This window comes from Miscanthus floridulus, chromosome 3 (genome assembly GCF_019320115.1).
Source record: "Miscanthus floridulus cultivar M001 chromosome 3, ASM1932011v1, whole genome shotgun sequence".
Lineage (NCBI taxonomy): Eukaryota > Viridiplantae > Streptophyta > Magnoliopsida > Poales > Poaceae > Miscanthus > Miscanthus floridulus.
Genome location: NC_089582.1, coordinates 95,950,517 through 95,966,939, shown reverse-complemented (window position 1 = coordinate 95,966,939; position 16,423 = coordinate 95,950,517). Strand labels below are relative to the sequence as shown.

Here is a 16,423-nt window from a genome sequence, read left to right as displayed (position 1 = left end):
ACGAAGCCACCTGGGAGCAAGAGAGCTACTTAGCAAAGCATTACCCCCATATCCTCTCTGGGTCGGATAGTTAGTTTTGTGCCAAATGTACTCCCTATCTCTTTCTCACACTAGGCACATGAAATCTCGGGTCGAGATTTTATTTTAGGGGGTAGATTTGTAACACCATCGGTGTTATATTGTAATGTTTTTGCGAAAGCACTGCATTAGCCTCATGCTTGTTGGTGTATGTGTGTAATTTGGAGTATAAGTCGATATACGGCATTTGAAACGTTCATCCGAAACAAGAAATAAATGTTTCATGTCGCTTTATATTGTTTAGTATTCTAAACGAATTTTTATTGAATAAAAATGATGTAGATCGTGTATGTGAACTTTAATAAAATTTGTAGTACGTACTCAGTAGTCGACAATGAAACAGGTAGCTCGGAATTGGAATTCGACGCGAAACCGTGCACGTCACCTATGTCGAACTATGCTGGGCTGGCCGCGGTCACCACTGTTGCCTCGGCTGCCTGCCACCACACGCATGTGCACTACGCACGAGTCCTATCAGCTCTGCACTCGCGTGGGACGGCCGCCTGCTGCCGTCGTCACTTTGGCGTCACGTCGCGCTCTGGTTCCTTGTCCGCCGCTGTCCGCGGTGACGCAAGCCCGAGTTTCGTCGGCTTGCGGGTCGGCCGCGCGGACAGTCGCCTGGGCACGTCTCACTGTTCCCCATCGTCATGTGCACGCGTACCTTGCGTTAATGACCGTGGATGTGCCAATGCCACTGTCTCCGCTGTCGCCATGACCGACGGGACCTCCCGTTTTCAATTCGCCGTGACCGTAGCGCGTTAATGAAATTCATCGCATCCGCGGCTCCGCTAGACTGCCAGCTGCTCGATTGACATCACCTCGCCGATCGTAGCGTCTCACTGTGCTCCAATTTTGGAATCGTCCCTCCGCTTGCTCCATAAGACCGAGGTGGTCTGCGTAGACGACATGCCGCACAACCAAAGCTTGCCTTTTTCAATCCACCGCACTGCTAGTTCTCCTCCAGCTGCTCATCGCACTGCCCACTTCATTCAAAGCTCCACCGCCGTTTTGCGTCTTCTTCGTGGCCGGCGGAACCTCGCCCGAGCAGAGCAAGCTTACAACAGCCGGCGGTGCGTTACTGTTTATCTTAGCTTGTTGACATCATCATGACGTCATCCTGGCATCACACCGTTTTATGGCCGCTTTCATGTAGAAAAATAAAGCTCGGAATACATTAGAAATACGCTGGGCTAGCTTCCTGCGCTACCGCCCGCTCGCGCCTGCCCGCGTCGCGCGCGCCTGCCGTTGCTGGGCCAAGCTGCGCTGCCGCGCTGGGCCACGCCCACGCGCCGCTCGCTGCTGGGCCGCGCCCGCGTGCTCGCTCGCCCGCGCCCGCTTGCTGGGCTGAGTCAGACCGTGTGGGCCACGAGTGAGGTTTCGTTTTCTTATTTCCAGCGAATTTGTTACTGCTTATTCAATTTAGTTTCAAGCTAAACTTTAATAATTAGTAGTAAATTGTGTAGTGATCCAAAAATAGCGAAACTAAGTTTGTTAGGTTCGCAAAAATGTCATCTACCTGTCAGTACAGTTGGTTCACCATTAGTTGTTAGGATGGTAGGCTCATAAGATTGAAGTAGAAAGCTTAGCGGTATATCGATTTTTAATTGCAGGATTTGTTATGGTAAACCGACAACAGCTTTAGCTTTAAAATCGTTACAGTAGGTTCCTTAGGTATTTATATACTTGCTGTAAAAGTGGTAACCATAGAGCGAGTCGTTTAATGGCATAGTTATTATCCTTGCTTTCGAGTATGTATCGTACACTGGCATTAGGAGTAGGAAAATCTGTAGTCACCGTAAGAATGTAGGACCCGTTCATACTTGTTAGTAGTGCTGGTACGTAGCTTAGACTTGAGTGGGTAAATCTCACTTAGTAATTTAATAAGGGTACTTTTGCATTGAGAATTGTTGTTGCCATAGTGTTAATCATTGCATCGTCATTTCCTGTAGATCACGAACAGGTAGACTTCGTACCCGTCGGTGATCCGGAGTACGACGAGGTGATCGAGGAGTACGAGGAGGAGCTCTTTGCATAGGAGGGAGCCCAGGAGCCTATTGGTACTGACCTTGCTGACCCGGCACCTGCCCAAGGCAAGCCCCGGTGCATAACCTCTATTTTTAAATGATCACTGAAAATATTTATATGATATGCATTTACGTTACAGGCATTTTATGGAAGCTACATGCATAAATATATCCACCATGAGTCCTACTAGTACAGGTCGAGTAGCTGCTATGCTCAGGATGTCGGTAGCATGAGTAACCTGTCGTTACTCGCAAATAGGTGATTAAACTATGATATCATGATGAAATAATAGAAAGGAAAATGGTGACCGGACAGGGATGTGGATTTTGGTACTGGTGGGTGTGAGGGGTTGTGTCCTGCGGCCAACAGGGCATAGCCCGGTTACACTTTTTCCATGTCTGTGTCGATTAAGGACCGGTCGTTGCATATGACTCTAGGCAAGTCACAGATTATTGTCCCGAGCACATACTTGGGTTTGGGCACAGGGAAGGCTTGCTGCTCTCTTGTCGTGGATCCGGCTCTTTCCGGACCGACTGATGAGAAGAGGAGGTGGTGGAGGTCCTTGCACCGCACTGAGTCCAGGATTTAGAGGCGGGGCTTGGAGTCTAAGTTTGGACGGGGACCTGGACACCTGGGACAGGAGAGTGGTAGGTTAGTCCTGCTTGTGCCTGGGGTACAAGCGGGGCGTGTGTCTTTGGAGCACCTAGCTGGGCACATTGATTCGTGAATCGTCGGGTTATCTGGTACGGCTTGTCTGCGGTTTAGCACCGTAGTAAGAACTGGAAGTGGAAAAGAAGAAGGAACAGTATCGATTGCTCAACTCTTGCTTGAAAGTAGCACAGGTGCTTATATAGATTGACTAGATAAAAACTTAATACGGCTGATGATAATAATGTATCAATAAGGACCCACTATTAGTACTGCTTTTGGCTAAAAGAGAACCAGCAACCATAAAGCCTAGCATATTCCTTGGAGTCGGGAAAGTATTCCCACTGATCGGATAAGTCTTGCGAGTACATTGTGTACTCAGGATTTATTTACCCCTGTTGCAGGTGACGCTTGAGGAGTTCCTTGTGTGGAGGATCCATCTGGTGGGCTCAGACAGAATCCTCGTTATCTTATTGCTAGATGTCATCTTTTAATATTCCGCTGTTTATCATTCCGCACTCTGTATTTGGTATTGTAATAATGTACTTTTAAGAAACTCTAATGTATGAGATGGACTTGTGTTGTAACTCGTTTTCATTATTGGATCATTGGGAAAAATGTGGATCTTTCAGGTTCTCCCTCGGGGTGTGCCCGACGGATACCGCTCGTTGTAGTTGCTTTCGGGGTGCTTAGTGTCTGGTGGAAGACGAGCGCCTCCGTAAGTACGCAATTTCGGGTGGTTCTGCCACAGGTTTACCCTTGCTTTTTTTATTCCCCTTCTGGGATGACTCTAGCACATCGCTCTGGATCACTGCATTGGTGGAGCTTGGTGGGGCAGTGGCCTTCCTGAGTATTTCGGTTGATGCCGTTTCCATCGTGGACAAAGGTTTAGGCGCTGCCCCCATGGTTGGGTTGGAGACAGCCCCCAGCGCCACCTGCGAATTGGCTCCAGCGCCTTGCACTGTAGCCACGCCCTGTCCACGCACAGGTGAATGGCCCAAAGTGGGTTGTCCCGCCGATGCCTCCAGCACCCCTCGTCCTGCACCACCGCCAGTGGCCAGGTGAATGCCACCACTGCCAGCAGCTATGTGTGCGCGCCACCGGCGCCAGCCGCCTGTGTCTCCACCCGAACCTACCGCCTGCCTGGAAGGGAGGTGGATTTCCCGACGCCAAGGATGGCTGATAGTATGGCCGGCCCTGGTTATGCTTCACATGGCCACGCCCTCCTCCGTATGCCCCACCATAGGGACGTCCACCTCGCCCGCCGCCGTTGTATCCGCTGTTGAATCCATTGTATCTCGAACCGCCGTAGCCTCCATGACCACGACCGCAACCACGAGGAGGAGCAAAGGTTTGACACCTACCCCGTCCCCCGTGTCCAGGATAGAATCCCGGTTGGAATCTAGGATCGTTGCTCACCGCCCTACCCCCTCCTCCATGACCAAAATTCCTGCCCGAGCCCTGAGCCGCCATGGTCGCCCCAACCCGCAGAACGTCCGTGTAAGATCGTGATGGCGTGATAGAAGACGACGTAGCGAACAGACTCTGTAAATGACTCTTTAAATTTATCTCTTTCTCCCATCTTATTCGCTCTCTACTTTTAGATAACCTACCTCACCGGCCATACAATCTCTGGGTTTACAGAGTCTGTTGGAGTACTCTAGTATTTTTTTTGTCAAATCTATTTAAAGAGTAGCTAAATCAATAAATTTAGCTAATTTTTTGTGCCGACGCATTGGGCCCCTCACCTCAAAAACTCTCCACAGATATCTCCGGGAGCAGCAGTTATGTCGTATCATTGTCGCGCCCTCGTCCACGGTCCATTTCCTCACCCGCCCTTCTCCCCCGGAGCTGGTGCTCCCTGCTCCCTCGCTCCAAGTTAGTGCAGGGTTACCCTTGCCCTCCAGAGCTCTGCGGTTGCCGCGGCCAAGGGCGTCCGTGGAGAAGCGAGAGCAGGTAACGATGGAGGAGCAAGGCGGCCAGGCGGCGTTCGGATGGGCGGCCAGGGATGCCACCGGCGTCCTCTCCCCCTACAGCTTCTCCACAAGGTGGTAACATCTGTCACTGTCGTTGAGCACTCTGCTTTGCTCGTTCGTGCTTCATTTTGTTCTGCCATATATATCCTATGAATTGCAGCTCCTGGAAGATGTCTAATAAATCTTACCTTCTCTACACAGTTTCAGATTTCTAAATTAGGACTATTCTACTTCTTCGTGAGAGGCTTACCTAACATAGAATATTTTTTTTAAGTTAAAGTCTGGAGAAGAAAAGAGAGAGAGAACAAAATTCGTTACGCGTATAGAATTTGGGTGAACTTTATATACTGAACTTGGTATCGGCTGATGGACGATGTTATATGTGGAGTATAACAAATGTTCAGAGTTCTTCCTTGCAGAGTAACTTACCTCAGTTCATGGAATCCATTTCGCTGGTTCCAATTTCAGGGTTCCTAAAGACGACGATGTCACGATCAAGGTGCTCTACTGCGGAATCTGCCACACCGACCTCCACATCATCAAGAACGACTGGGGAAACGCCATGTACCCTGTCGTCCCCGGGTAATCGTCGAATTCGCGGCCGAGTGTTGCAAATGATTTGCTAGACGCAACGGCAATGGTAATGTCCTTTGACGACCCGTTGGTTGCCGCGGCGCGCGCAGGCACGAGATCGTCGGCGTGGTGACCGGCGTCGGCGGCGGCGTCACGCGGTTCAAGGCCGGCGACACGGTCGGCGTGGGCTACTTCGTCGGCTCCTGCCGCTCCTGCGACAACTGCGGGAAGGGGAACGAGAACTACTGCGCCGGGGTCGTGCCCACCTCCAACGGCGTAGACCACGCGCACGGCGGCGTGCCCACCAAGGGGGGCTTCTCCGACGTCATCGTCGTGAACGAGCACTACGTGGTCCGCGTCCCGGACGGCCTGGCGCTGGACCGCACCGCGCCGCTGCTCTGCGCCGGCGTCACCGTGTACAGTCCCATGATGCGCCACGGCCTCAACGAGCCCGGCAAGCACCTCGGCCTCGTGGGGCTCGGCGGCCTCGGCCACGTCGCCGTTAAGTTTGGCAAGGCGTTCGGGATGAAGGTCACCGTCATCAGCACGTCCGCGAGCAAGCGCCAGGAGGCCATCGAGAACCTCGGCGCCGACGAGTTCTTGATCAGCCGGGACCCAGAGCAGATGAAGGTGTGCCGTCACATCTGGCCTGGCCCTTCGCCACGGGCACTGCTGATTGTGATTGGAATCTGTAACTAACGCGGGGACCTCCTCTCCTCCTGATATATGTGAGCTGAGCAGGCGGCGACGGGGACGATGGACGGCATCATCGACACGGTGTCGGCGTGGCACCCGATCACGCCGCTGCTTGCGCTGCTGAAGCCGTTGGGGGAGATGGTGATCGTGGGCGCGCCGAGCAAGCCGCTGGAGCTGCCGGCGTACGCCTTCGTGCCGGGCGGGAAGGGCGTGGTTGGGAACCTTGTCGGCAGCGTTGGGGACTGCCAGGCCATGCTTGAGTTCGCGGGGAAGCACGGCATCGGCGCCGAGGTGGAGGTCATCAAGATGGACTACGTCAACACGGCGATTGAGCGGCTCGAGAAGAACGACGTCCGCTACCGCTTCGTCATCGACGTCGCCGGCAGCCTCGGCTCTGCCGCCTAGGCATGGTTGAAAAGTTTAAATCTGAGCCCCAATATTTTATTAGCTACCCAATAATGGTCGAAGCTTGTTGATGAGTTGGTGCTTTGTCGTGGTTTTGTGGCTGTAATAGTTCGATGTACAAGTGAAAAAAATAAGAGGGAGACAGGGTACTGTTGCCTTCGCTGGGCTTGTATGGAAAGTGAATGTCCATTACTTAATGGGGTTGTCCAAATGTTTGTTGATAGACAGGAATGACAGTGGATTGGTTTCGGGTCGGATATCCATGGATTTCGGGTCTAGCGGTTTTGGTTGTGGGTTCCGTTTTCACCCAAGGATTTTCAGATTCGGATACCCAAATGGTAGCGGGATTAGTGCGGATGATGCATTTTTCCATGCGAATCACCGTTGGGCCCCCGCAGCAAATCAGTCCACTAGTAGCCCATCTAGTAACACTAGTATATAACTCTCCAAATCCTCGATCCCTCCTCTCTCTCTCTCTCTCTCTTGCGTTTCCCCACCCACCCGACGCCTGGTGCGAGACCACGACAGCGTCTTGGCCGCTACCCGTCCAGGCACAGGCGCCCGGCCACCGCCTATCAAGGCCGCAAGGGCCGATGCGCCTAGCCGCCCACCAGCTGCCGACTAGGCCTAGAAGGGCGGCGCACCCCACAGCTGCAGGCACCAACGACGCAGCGTGCGTATGCCTAGCAGAGGACAGCCGCCGGCGTACCCAGCTAGGGCGGAGGTGGGCAGGCTCGCATGGTAGCAAGTTGCGCACAGGAGCAGAGGCAAGGCCTGGCACGACAAGCCCGCCGTCGCACACGAGTTGGTGGCGCGACAAGGTGGAACCACGTCCGCCTCTCGGAGGATGAGGTCAACAAAGCACGCCACGATGGACGCCCTTATCGTGCCAGTGCATATGGCGCGACACTGTGATATTGTCGCACTCCCACGACCAAAAGGGTCAGTTTTTGCAGTATCATTTTGGCAACAGTTATTATTAAAATATTGATTAAAAGCGATTAAAAATAAAAAAAAATCATGTGTACTACAGGTTGATTTTAAAGAAATTAGAGGCCTTTCTGCTAGACGTGCCGATTAAGTCTCGAAGCGTAGAATGGCCACCTAGGCTTCGAACCGTGCGGCGCCAGCAGAACCAAGCGCATTTTAATAACCCTATGTCATGTGGAAAAAAATTGATCGGTCAACTTAGAGACAACCTATCATGAGCGTGGTACGAGCCCTAACTAATCTATAGGAAAACTTGGATGGAGAAGATATAATAAGCGGTGTTAGAGATAAACGTGTTATACAAGATATTGTAACATACTTTCCAGGTTGTTACAATTGGGACTCCTATAGATAGGATAGATTCAATTCGGGTTCAATGTAATATCTACACAGGAGTCCTAGTTTAAACAATCTATATCTGTAACTGTTGGTTCTATATATATAAACGCGCAGCCTATGGTGAGCCAAGATAGGCAACCATAGTTACCATCCAATCTATCATGGTAATCAGAGCCGCCTCTTCCTAACACATAAAAAAAAACGAGAGACAGAAGCCTCACGGCAGGATCTTGACGCCCCGACGTTCGGTCTGCGCGAAGAAGAAGCCCCGACGTTCCCATGGCGTCGTCCTCCTCTGCGCCCCTCTCGACACCACTAGGACTGCCGGTTTCTGACAAGCTTACGCGGGACAATTTCGTCCTGTGGAAAGCTCAGTTTCTCCCGGCAGTCCGCGGCGCCAAGGTGCTTGGCATCTTGGATGGATCAATCCCTGAGCCGCCACAAGTACTAGAAGTCGAAGTCGACGGCAAGAAGAAAGAAGTCCCTAACCTAGAGCATGACTCATGGGTAAGCAAAGATCAACAGCTCCTTAGCTACCTGGTGAACTCAGTCTCCAAGGAGGTTCTCGCCGGGATCGCGACTGCAACGACCTCCGCTCAAGCATGGAAGGCACTAGGAGTCATGTTTGCAGCGCAATCAAGAGCGCGGGTCACAAACCTGCGCATGCAACTGGCCACCACCAAGAAGGGAAGCCTCTCGACGGCGGCCTATTTCAACAAGATGCAAAATATTAAGGATGAACTCGCTTCAGCTGGCGTCACCGTCAATGACGATGAGGTTGTTGCTCATATACTCAATGGTCTAGATTTTGATTATCACCCCTTTGTCTCTTCCATGATGGGCCGATCAGGAGATCTTTCGCTCTCTGAATTATATTCACTTCTCATGGAATATGACCTCCGGCTTGAGATGTTTCAAGGAGCCGGACAGTACCAATCCTCAGCAAATATGGCGTCCCGAGGCCGTGGAAATCGCGGACGCCCTGGTGGTCGTCGTGGTGGTGGCCGATTCAATCCAGGGCGTATGGGACAAAGCAACAACAATCAGAACTACACCATCAATCAAGGCAACAGCTCGCAAGGAAACAAGAGGCCGCCATGTCAAATCTGCAAGAAGACCAACCATGAAGCGAAGCAGTGTTACTTCCGCTATGACGAAGACGATCAGTACCGTGGAAGACCTACAGAAGCCTACGGCGTCGACACCAACTGGTATGCTGATAGTGGCGCCACAAATCATGTCACCGGCGAACTTGAGAAGCTGACTGTTCGTGACAAATATAGCGGACATGAGCAAGTTCACACCGCCAATGGCACAGGTATGCACATCAGTAATATTGGACATGCAACTTTTCATACCGCTTCTAGTAAACTTCTTCTTAAGAATATCCTTCATGTACCTACTGCTTCCAAAAGTCTTGCTTCCGTTCACAAACTTGCCAAAGACAACAATGCCTTCCTTGAATTTCATCCTAATTTCTTCTTTATTAAGAATCAGGACACGAAGAAGATTTTACACTGCGGTAGATGTAAGGGAGGCTTGTACCCTCTTGTTCCAAGATCAACAGGAGAAGAGAGAGGGTCGAAACATGAAGTGTTTGGGGTCCATGTGCCGTCTACTTCCTTATGGCATAGTCGTCTAGGTCATCCAGCTATTCCTATAGTTCAGAAAGTTCTTAGTTCCAATAAATTACCATGTGATAGCACCAAGAGTGTGGAGTCTGTTTGTGATTCATGTCAAAGGGCCAAGAGTCATCAACTTCCGTATTCTTTATCAAATAAAACTTCGAGTGCTCCTCTTGATTTGATCTATTCTGATGTCTGGGGACCTGCTCCTATCTCTGTTGGGCGCTACAGCTACTATGTTAGCTTTATTGACGACTATAGCAAATATACATGGATCTACCTCTTGAAACATAAATCTGATGTTTTCCGGGTTTTCCAAGATTTTCAAAACCTCGTTGAAAGAAAATTCTCAAAGAAAATTCTTTGTGTCCAGTCGGATTGGGGAGGCGAGTACGAGAAATTGAATTCCTTCTTTCAACACGTTGGGATCACACATCGTGTGTCTTGTCCCCATGCTCATCAGCAAAATGGTGCTGCTGAACGCAAACATAGGCATATTGTTGAGGTAGGCCTGGCGCTCCTTGCTCACGCTTCCATGCCCCTAAAATTTTGGGATCAAGCTTTCCTTACCGCCACCTACCTGATTAATATTCTCCCCAGCAAGGTTATCAATTTTGACGTCCCTAGCACTCGCCTCTTGCATGAAACACCTGACTATAGCAATCTTCGCACCTTTGGTTGTGCATGTTGGCCTAATTTGAGACCGTACAATTCTAGAAAATTATCTTTTCGATCCACTCAGTGTGCGTTTCTTGGCTATAGTTCCATGCACAAACGGTTCAAATGTCTCGACATATCCACTGGTCGCATCTATATCTCCCGCGATGTTGTGTTTGATGAAGCTGTGTTTCCGTTCTCTACACTTCATCCTAATGCCGGTGCATCTCTTAGGAAAGAAATTATCCTGCTTCCTTCCTCTCTTCGTAATCCTGGGGATGATCATTGCACTGTTTCCGATATTACTGATAATACTAATGTGTCTGGTGTTTGTAGTGGTTCTCAGGAACAATCTGCAGGGAATTCTAAAGAATCTGCAGCCAGCATGCCCATCCTTTCTCCCGCTTCGGCACGTTCTGGTGCAGAAGATCATGACAACGGATCTCATGTGGATCTGCTGTCACCTCTCGGCGCGGCTCCTGCGGCCGATTCGCCTGGATCTCCTGCGCCCACTCTGAGCTCGCAGCATGGGGGGGCAAGCATACCGGCCGCCCCGGCACCTGCGGACATGTCGGACGACGCAGCTTTACCTGTCGACAGCCCGGCGCATGTGACGGCATCTCACTCGACAAGCACCGGTGCACAGGGATCTCTGTCGTCGGGATCTTCTACAACATCCAGTCCATTGCCAGCAGCGCCTGATCCTCCACGCCGACAAACACGCCTGCAGAGCGGTATTACAAAGCCAAAGAAGATGTATGATGGTATGATTCGGTACAGTCTGTTCAGTGCAGCTGGTGAACCTAATTCTGTTGAAGAAGCACTTGCAGATCCAAAGTGGCGTCTGGCGATGGAAGTGGAAATTCAGGCTCTTGACAAGAACCGCACGTGGCACCTTGTTCCAGGCAAATCAGGACAGAATATAATAGACTACAAATGGGTATTTAAAATCAAGCGGAAAGCTGATGGAAGCATTGATAGATACAAAGCTCGATTGGTAGCAAAAGGGTTTAAGCAGCGATATGGCATTGATTACGAAGACACCTTCAGTCCGGTTGTTAAGATAGCTACAGTTAGACTTGTCCTTTCTATTGCAGTTTCAAGGGGATGGTGTCTTAAACAGCTTGATGTGCAGAATGCGTTCTTGCATGGCGTTCTGGAAGAGGAAGTTTATATGAAACAACCACCAGGTTTTCAAAGTGCTGAGACTCCGGGATATATATGCAAACTGGACAAGGCGATTTATGGTCTGAAGCAGGCACCTAGAGCATGGTACTCCAGGTTAAACTCCAAGTTAATTGCATTAGGCTTTGTGCCATCAGTCAGACATGTCTTTGTTTATTTACAATAAGCATGATATAGTTATTTATATGCTCATTTATGTGGATGATATCATTGTTACAAGCTATTCAGCTAAAGCAGTCATGGCGCTTCTTGAGGATTTGAAGAAGACTTTGCGCTTAAAGATCTTGGCAAGTTGCACTATTTTTTGGGCATAGAAGTCAAAGAAGAATCAAATGGTATAACTCTTTCTCAAGGTAAATATGCACAAGACTTGCTAACTCAGGTAGGCATGCTCGGGTGTAAGCCGTGCACGACTCCTTTGCCTGTGTCAGAGAAATTGTCAAGTTATGAAGGTGATTCACTTAGTTCTGAAGATAGTACTCGCTATAGGAGTGTTGTTGGTGCTCTTCAATATTTAACAATTACACGTCCTGATCTGTCTTTTGCGGTAAATAGAGTTTGCCAATTCTTGCATGCGCCAACTTCAACTCATTGGACTGCAGTAAAAAGGATACTAAGATATATACAACACACAATTGGGCTAGGATTGCATATTCAGAAAGTTGTGTCTCCGTTTGTCAGTGCCTTCTCTGATGCAGATTGGGCTGGTGATGTAGATGACAGGAGGTCTACAGGTGGCTTTGCTGTATTCTTTGGAAGTAATCTTATATCGTGGAGTGCTAGAAAACAGCCCACTGTTTCAAGATCTAGTACTGAGGCAGAGTACAAGGCTATGGCAAATGCCACTGCAGAAATAATATGGCTTGAGCAGTTGCTAGCCGAGCTTGGTGTTAAGGTATGCCGAACTTCAGTTCTTTGGTGTGATAACCTTGGTGCAACGTACTTGTCAGCAAATCCTGTGTTTCATGCTAGAGCAAAACATATAGAAATTGACTTTCATTTTGTTCGTGAGAGAGTCATGAGAAAGCAGTTGCAAGTTCGGTTTATATCCTCTGGAGATCAGTTGGCAGATGGATTCACAAAGGCTTTACCAGTTGCAAAGATGAATGACTTTGTTCGCAATCTAAATCTTCAAGGTGGCTAGGACGTTTAGATTGAGTGGGGGTGTTAGAGATAAACGTGTTATACAAGATATTGTAACGTGCTTTCCAGGTTGTTACAATTGGGACTCCTATAGATAGGATAGATTCAATTCGGGTTCAATGTAATATCTACACAGGAGTCCTAGTTTAAACAATCTATATCTGTAACGATTGGTTCTATATATATAAACGCGCAGCCTATGGTGAGCCAAGATAGGCAACCATAGTTACCATCCAATCTATCAAGCGGATCATCAGATCTCGTGTATAATTATTCCCCCGACTGGTACACAAGAAGAAGCAGGCAGCGTATTCTGCCGCCTAAGCAGCGGGGCCCAGACTGCCAGCGACATCAACGACGAACCGGTACCTGACGTCGTTCCTCTCTAGCCGCTCGATGGCCGTGTTGACGTAGTCCATCCTAACGAGCTCGATGTCCGCGGTGATGCCGTGCTGCCCCGCGAAGTCCAGCATCGCCTGGCAGTCGCCGACGCTGCCCACGCCGTTCCCGGCCACGCGCTTCCCGCTCGGACAGACGGCGAAGGCTGGCAGCTCCAGCGGCTTGCTGGGCACTCCCACGAGCACCATCTGCCCCATGGGCTTCAGAAGCTCGAGCAGCGGGGCGAGCGGGTGCCACGCCGACACCGTGTCAATGATGCCGTCCATCGTGCCTGCCGCCGCCTGCGTACACATAACATCGCGTCAGTCATCTGCCATGGCAGCAATCGACGGTCACAGGACCTGAACTTGAGCTCGCTGTTACCTTCATCTGCTCGGTGTCGCGGCTGACCAAGAACTCATCGGCGCCAAGGCGCTCCATCGCCTCATCACGCTTGGCAGGGGACGAGCTGATCACCGTGACCGCCATCCCGAACGCCTTGCCGAACTTGACAGCCATGTGGCCGAGGCCACCGAGGCCCACGACGCCGAGGCGCTTCCCAGGCACGTTGAGGCCGTACTCCACCATGGGGCTGTACACCGTGACGCCGGCGCAGAGCAGCGGCGCGGCGCCGTCCAGAGGCAGGCTTGGGGGGATCCTGACGACGTAGTGCTGGTCCACCACCACGACGTCGGAGAAGCCACCCTGCGTGGTCGTCACGCCGTCGCGGTCTACGCCGTTGGAGGCGAGCACGACGTTGGGGCAGTAGTTCTCGTGCCCCGTGCTGCAGCTCTCGCAGGTGCGGCACGAGTCGATGAAGTAGCCCACGCCCACCGTGTCGCCGGCCGTGAACTTGGTGACGCCGGGGCCGACGTCCGTGACGACGCCGACGACCTCGTGCCTGCACCGAAATGCGGTCAGGATTCGCTGCTGGCTTGCTCTCGATGGAAACCCTGAATAAATCCGTCCTTGCTTGCTTGGTGAACAAAATTACCCGGGAACGACGGGGTACATGGCGTTGCCCCACTCGTTCTTGATGATGTGGAGGTCCGTGTGGCAGACCCCGCAGAAGAGCACCTTGATCGTCACGTCGCCGTCTCTCAGAACCCTGAAACCATGTGACTCAGCGTCGCATCCCCATCAAACTGATGTGCAGGAGTGCACGAAGCATGATTTGACAAGCTCCACTCCCACAGTGTCCTGCTACGTTCGAAACAAAACAGAGCAAACTAGGCATGGAGCGAGAGAGAAAACCTCGAGAAGCTGTAAGGGGAGAGGTGTCCGGAGGCGTCCCTCGCAGCCCACCCGAGCGCCGCCTTGCTTCCTTGCTCCATAGAAACTCCTTGATCCGCCCTGCAAACTCACTAGCTTAGCTTGTTGTCACTCTGCTTCGTCGTTCAGGGACCAGGCTGATTCGCCGGTGCTAAGCAGTGGTTAAGTTAGAATAAATAGACTGTCAGTGCTCAAGCAGGCCGACTTCATTGGTTTCTTTAGTCGGCACCCATGGAAAAGCCGCCGGCGGCTACGATTAACATTGCTTTTCTGCCAGTCTTGGCGCGCGAACGGCACCAAAAAAAAGATAGAAAAAAGAGGCAGTTGGCTCATCCACCCCGTGCCGCGACTCGCGGCGTCTTTGCAAAACGGAGTGGAAACCAACGGGAGCAGAGAACCCGAATGGCCACATTGTAATAATATTATTAGGCACGGTGGGGCGGTGAGCAGCTCGGAACATGACTCCAAATTTTGCTGGTCGCGGTCAGGATACACCATATCATAGTAGGTTGGAGATTGAATTATACAACGCTACAAACCCTTTATCGACACCGACAGAGTTCCACTTTATCCTAGACTAGCAAATATGTCTACCCTGGTAATGGGAGAGAAAGAACAACTAATTGGATACGTACACCATTATGATGGATATGTTTTGAAGAGATCTCTCTATAATTCCTGATGTTAAAATATTGTCATTAAAATTCGTGTATCGCTTGAACCGTGCCACTTTGATGGTTTTGAATGAACGTGCACACAACCATATTTACGTTGTCCCCAAAATACCTACGGCACAATCTCTTTCTACCAGTGACTTGTGGAACACATGTGTGTATTACAAAAGGTTTGTTGAAAGAAATACATATCACAAGGATTACAAGAGAAAATAAAATAAAAATAGAAAATAAAAAGGTGATTGATTATATATGCCGGACTGCTTACCCATTGCTCCCCATGCTAGGCCTTTCGTAGGCATAGGATGTGTGGGGGTGGTCTAGGAGCTCCCACGATTCACACGCATGACAGCATGAGCAACTCATGTGATGCCTCCACTCTCGAGGTCAGTGGCAGATCTTAAATTTTTAGTTGTGACAAATATTACCTCTGTTTTGGATGCTTCTGGCACCTGATCAGTGGCAGACCATCATGCTCATAGTTGTCGCCTAAAATTTTAGTTGACAATTTTTTCTTTTCTACATGAGCAACTAGTCATTACTCCATTAATTGACAAATTTAGACTAAAAGATGTCCATGAGTCCATGTCCAGAAAAACTTTTTGCTTTTAGTTTACTCTTAGTCCATGTATCCAAACAACACTAAATTAAAAGTAATCCACCTAACCTTTAGTCCAATTAAACTTTAGTCCTAGGTGGCCCAAAAAGGGCCTTAGCCAGTGGCATCTAGGTCCATCCTTTGTGAGATCAGCACATTAGGGAGAGAGAAGAGGACATGAGAATCTTAATGTTAGAGCCTTTGGGCTTGTTGCCTTGTTAATGTTCACACCGCTAGACCATCAAATTGATGTGCGTGAGCTTTTACTTGAAGTATTGAGTCATTAAAAAACATCATGTTAAACACCACTATTCATCATCTTGCTCTCAGTCGTTCGATGCCTCAGCCAGCATGCACTAGAGCGTATTGGGGACTAGAAAGGGGAGCGAGCCACACATGTTGTCGGTGTTTTATAAACCGGACTAGTAAACTTATACGATTGTCGCGCTGCTCTAGGAAGATGATGGTAGCATCCAATAGACACGAGAATTTATATTGGTTCAGGCTGGAGCCCTACGTTCAGTCTCAGAGATGATCGAGTGCGTGTTCCTCGCTTGAATGCTCTGAAGTTCTTACAATGGGGGTGCAAGAAGGGTGGAAGAGATGGAAGGACCTATGTTAGGCGAAGGGCTACCCGAAGAGAAGCTCCAGGAGCCCTACTACAATGGTGAATGAATGGAATAGTAGAGGATGTGAATGTCGTTTCGAGATGGGTGCCCTGGCTGCCCTTATATAGAGTTCGGGGCCAGGGCTTGTACAAAGAGGTGGTTCTCCCGACCCAAGAGTCGAGAGCCTGAGGGAGGGCCTAGCTAACTTGGCTTGCAAGTTACGTTGTCTTCTGGTGCACATCCGGTCGTGGTTATCATCATGGTCTTCTGGCCACATTGCGGCAGGGTGTGACGTGGTGCTATTGTGCCGGCCATTGTGGTACTGTAGCCTCGTTGGTGGTTCGTCAGCCGTCCTATGCAACGCGGTGTCCATCATGGCCTTCGTCATCGTCTTCTAGTTCCCAGGGGCGTCGTACCCAGAGTAGTAGTCGCCCTAGATTTTCGATCACTTGGTCACTTAGCGGGGCTGAGTACCTTGACCTCGATCGTCGGGGTCGGGGCACTCTACTGGTCTGAGTGGCCTTTGTGTCAAGCCCCTTGTCGTGGATCCCAT

At 50.3% G+C, this 16,423-nt stretch overlaps 3 protein-coding genes and 1 non-coding gene across 4 annotated transcripts; 3 read left to right on the top strand and 1 right to left on the bottom strand.

Annotated features, from left to right (window-relative positions):
* The first annotated feature begins 4,515 nt into the window (after positions 1-4,515).
* On the top strand, positions 4,516-6,658 carry LOC136541929 (probable cinnamyl alcohol dehydrogenase 8B). The gene is made up of 4 exons (XM_066534115.1): positions 4,516-4,799; positions 5,196-5,309; positions 5,411-5,930; positions 6,042-6,658. The coding sequence occupies exons 1-4, from the start codon at positions 4,714-4,716 to the stop codon at positions 6,399-6,401; spliced, it is 1,080 nt and encodes a 359-aa protein (XP_066390212.1). The 5' UTR covers positions 4,516-4,713; the 3' UTR covers positions 6,402-6,658.
* A 1,351-nt stretch (positions 6,659-8,009) lies between these two features.
* Positions 8,010-12,341, top strand: LOC136544084 (uncharacterized). The gene is made up of 5 exons (XM_066536354.1): positions 8,010-9,048; positions 9,676-9,745; positions 10,349-11,284; positions 11,879-12,092; positions 12,261-12,341. The coding sequence occupies exons 1-5, from the start codon at positions 8,010-8,012 to the stop codon at positions 12,339-12,341; spliced, it is 2,340 nt and encodes a 779-aa protein (XP_066392451.1).
* On the top strand, positions 8,490-8,628 carry LOC136547765 (small nucleolar RNA Z247). The gene has a single exon (XR_010781722.1). It is a non-coding gene; the product is annotated as a small nucleolar RNA Z247 (small nucleolar RNA).
* Positions 12,342-12,356: 15 nt separating the features above from the next.
* Positions 12,357-14,385, bottom strand: LOC136541927 (probable cinnamyl alcohol dehydrogenase 8D). The gene is made up of 4 exons (XM_066534114.1): positions 13,973-14,385; positions 13,713-13,826; positions 13,103-13,619; positions 12,357-13,020 (listed from the first exon to the last, which is right to left on the bottom strand). The coding sequence occupies exons 1-4, from the start codon at positions 14,050-14,052 to the stop codon at positions 12,661-12,663; spliced, it is 1,071 nt and encodes a 356-aa protein (XP_066390211.1). The 5' UTR covers positions 14,053-14,385; the 3' UTR covers positions 12,357-12,660.
* Positions 14,386-16,423: the final 2,038 nt, after the last annotated feature.

Bases quoted from the DNA above. Each gene is read 5' to 3' on its own strand.
- LOC136541929 (XM_066534115.1), top strand. From the start codon at position 4,714: ATGGAGGAGCAAGGCGGCCAGGCGGCGTTCGGATGGGCGGCCAGGGAT. The intron at 4,800-5,195 runs GTGGTAACATCT...TTCCAATTTCAG, and splicing joins CCCTACAGCTTCTCCACAAG to GGTTCCTAAAGACGACGATG. The intron at 5,931-6,041 runs GTGTGCCGTCAC...TGAGCTGAGCAG, and splicing joins GGGACCCAGAGCAGATGAAG to GCGGCGACGGGGACGATGGA.
- LOC136544084 (XM_066536354.1), top strand. From the start codon at position 8,010: ATGGCGTCGTCCTCCTCTGCGCCCCTCTCGACACCACTAGGACTGCCG. The intron at 11,285-11,878 runs GTACTCCAGGTT...TCCGTTTGTCAG, and splicing joins AAGCAGGCACCTAGAGCATG to TGCCTTCTCTGATGCAGATT. The intron at 12,093-12,260 runs GTATGCCGAACT...TCTGGAGATCAG, and splicing joins TAGCCGAGCTTGGTGTTAAG to TTGGCAGATGGATTCACAAA.
- LOC136541927 (XM_066534114.1), bottom strand. From the start codon at position 14,052: ATGGAGCAAGGAAGCAAGGCGGCGCTCGGGTGGGCTGCGAGGGACGCC. The intron at 13,827-13,972 runs GTTTTCTCTCTC...ACATGGTTTCAG, and splicing joins TCCCCTTACAGCTTCTCGAG to GGTTCTGAGAGACGGCGACG. The intron at 13,021-13,102 runs GTAACAGCGAGC...ATGTGTACGCAG, and splicing joins GCGACACCGAGCAGATGAAG to GCGGCGGCAGGCACGATGGA.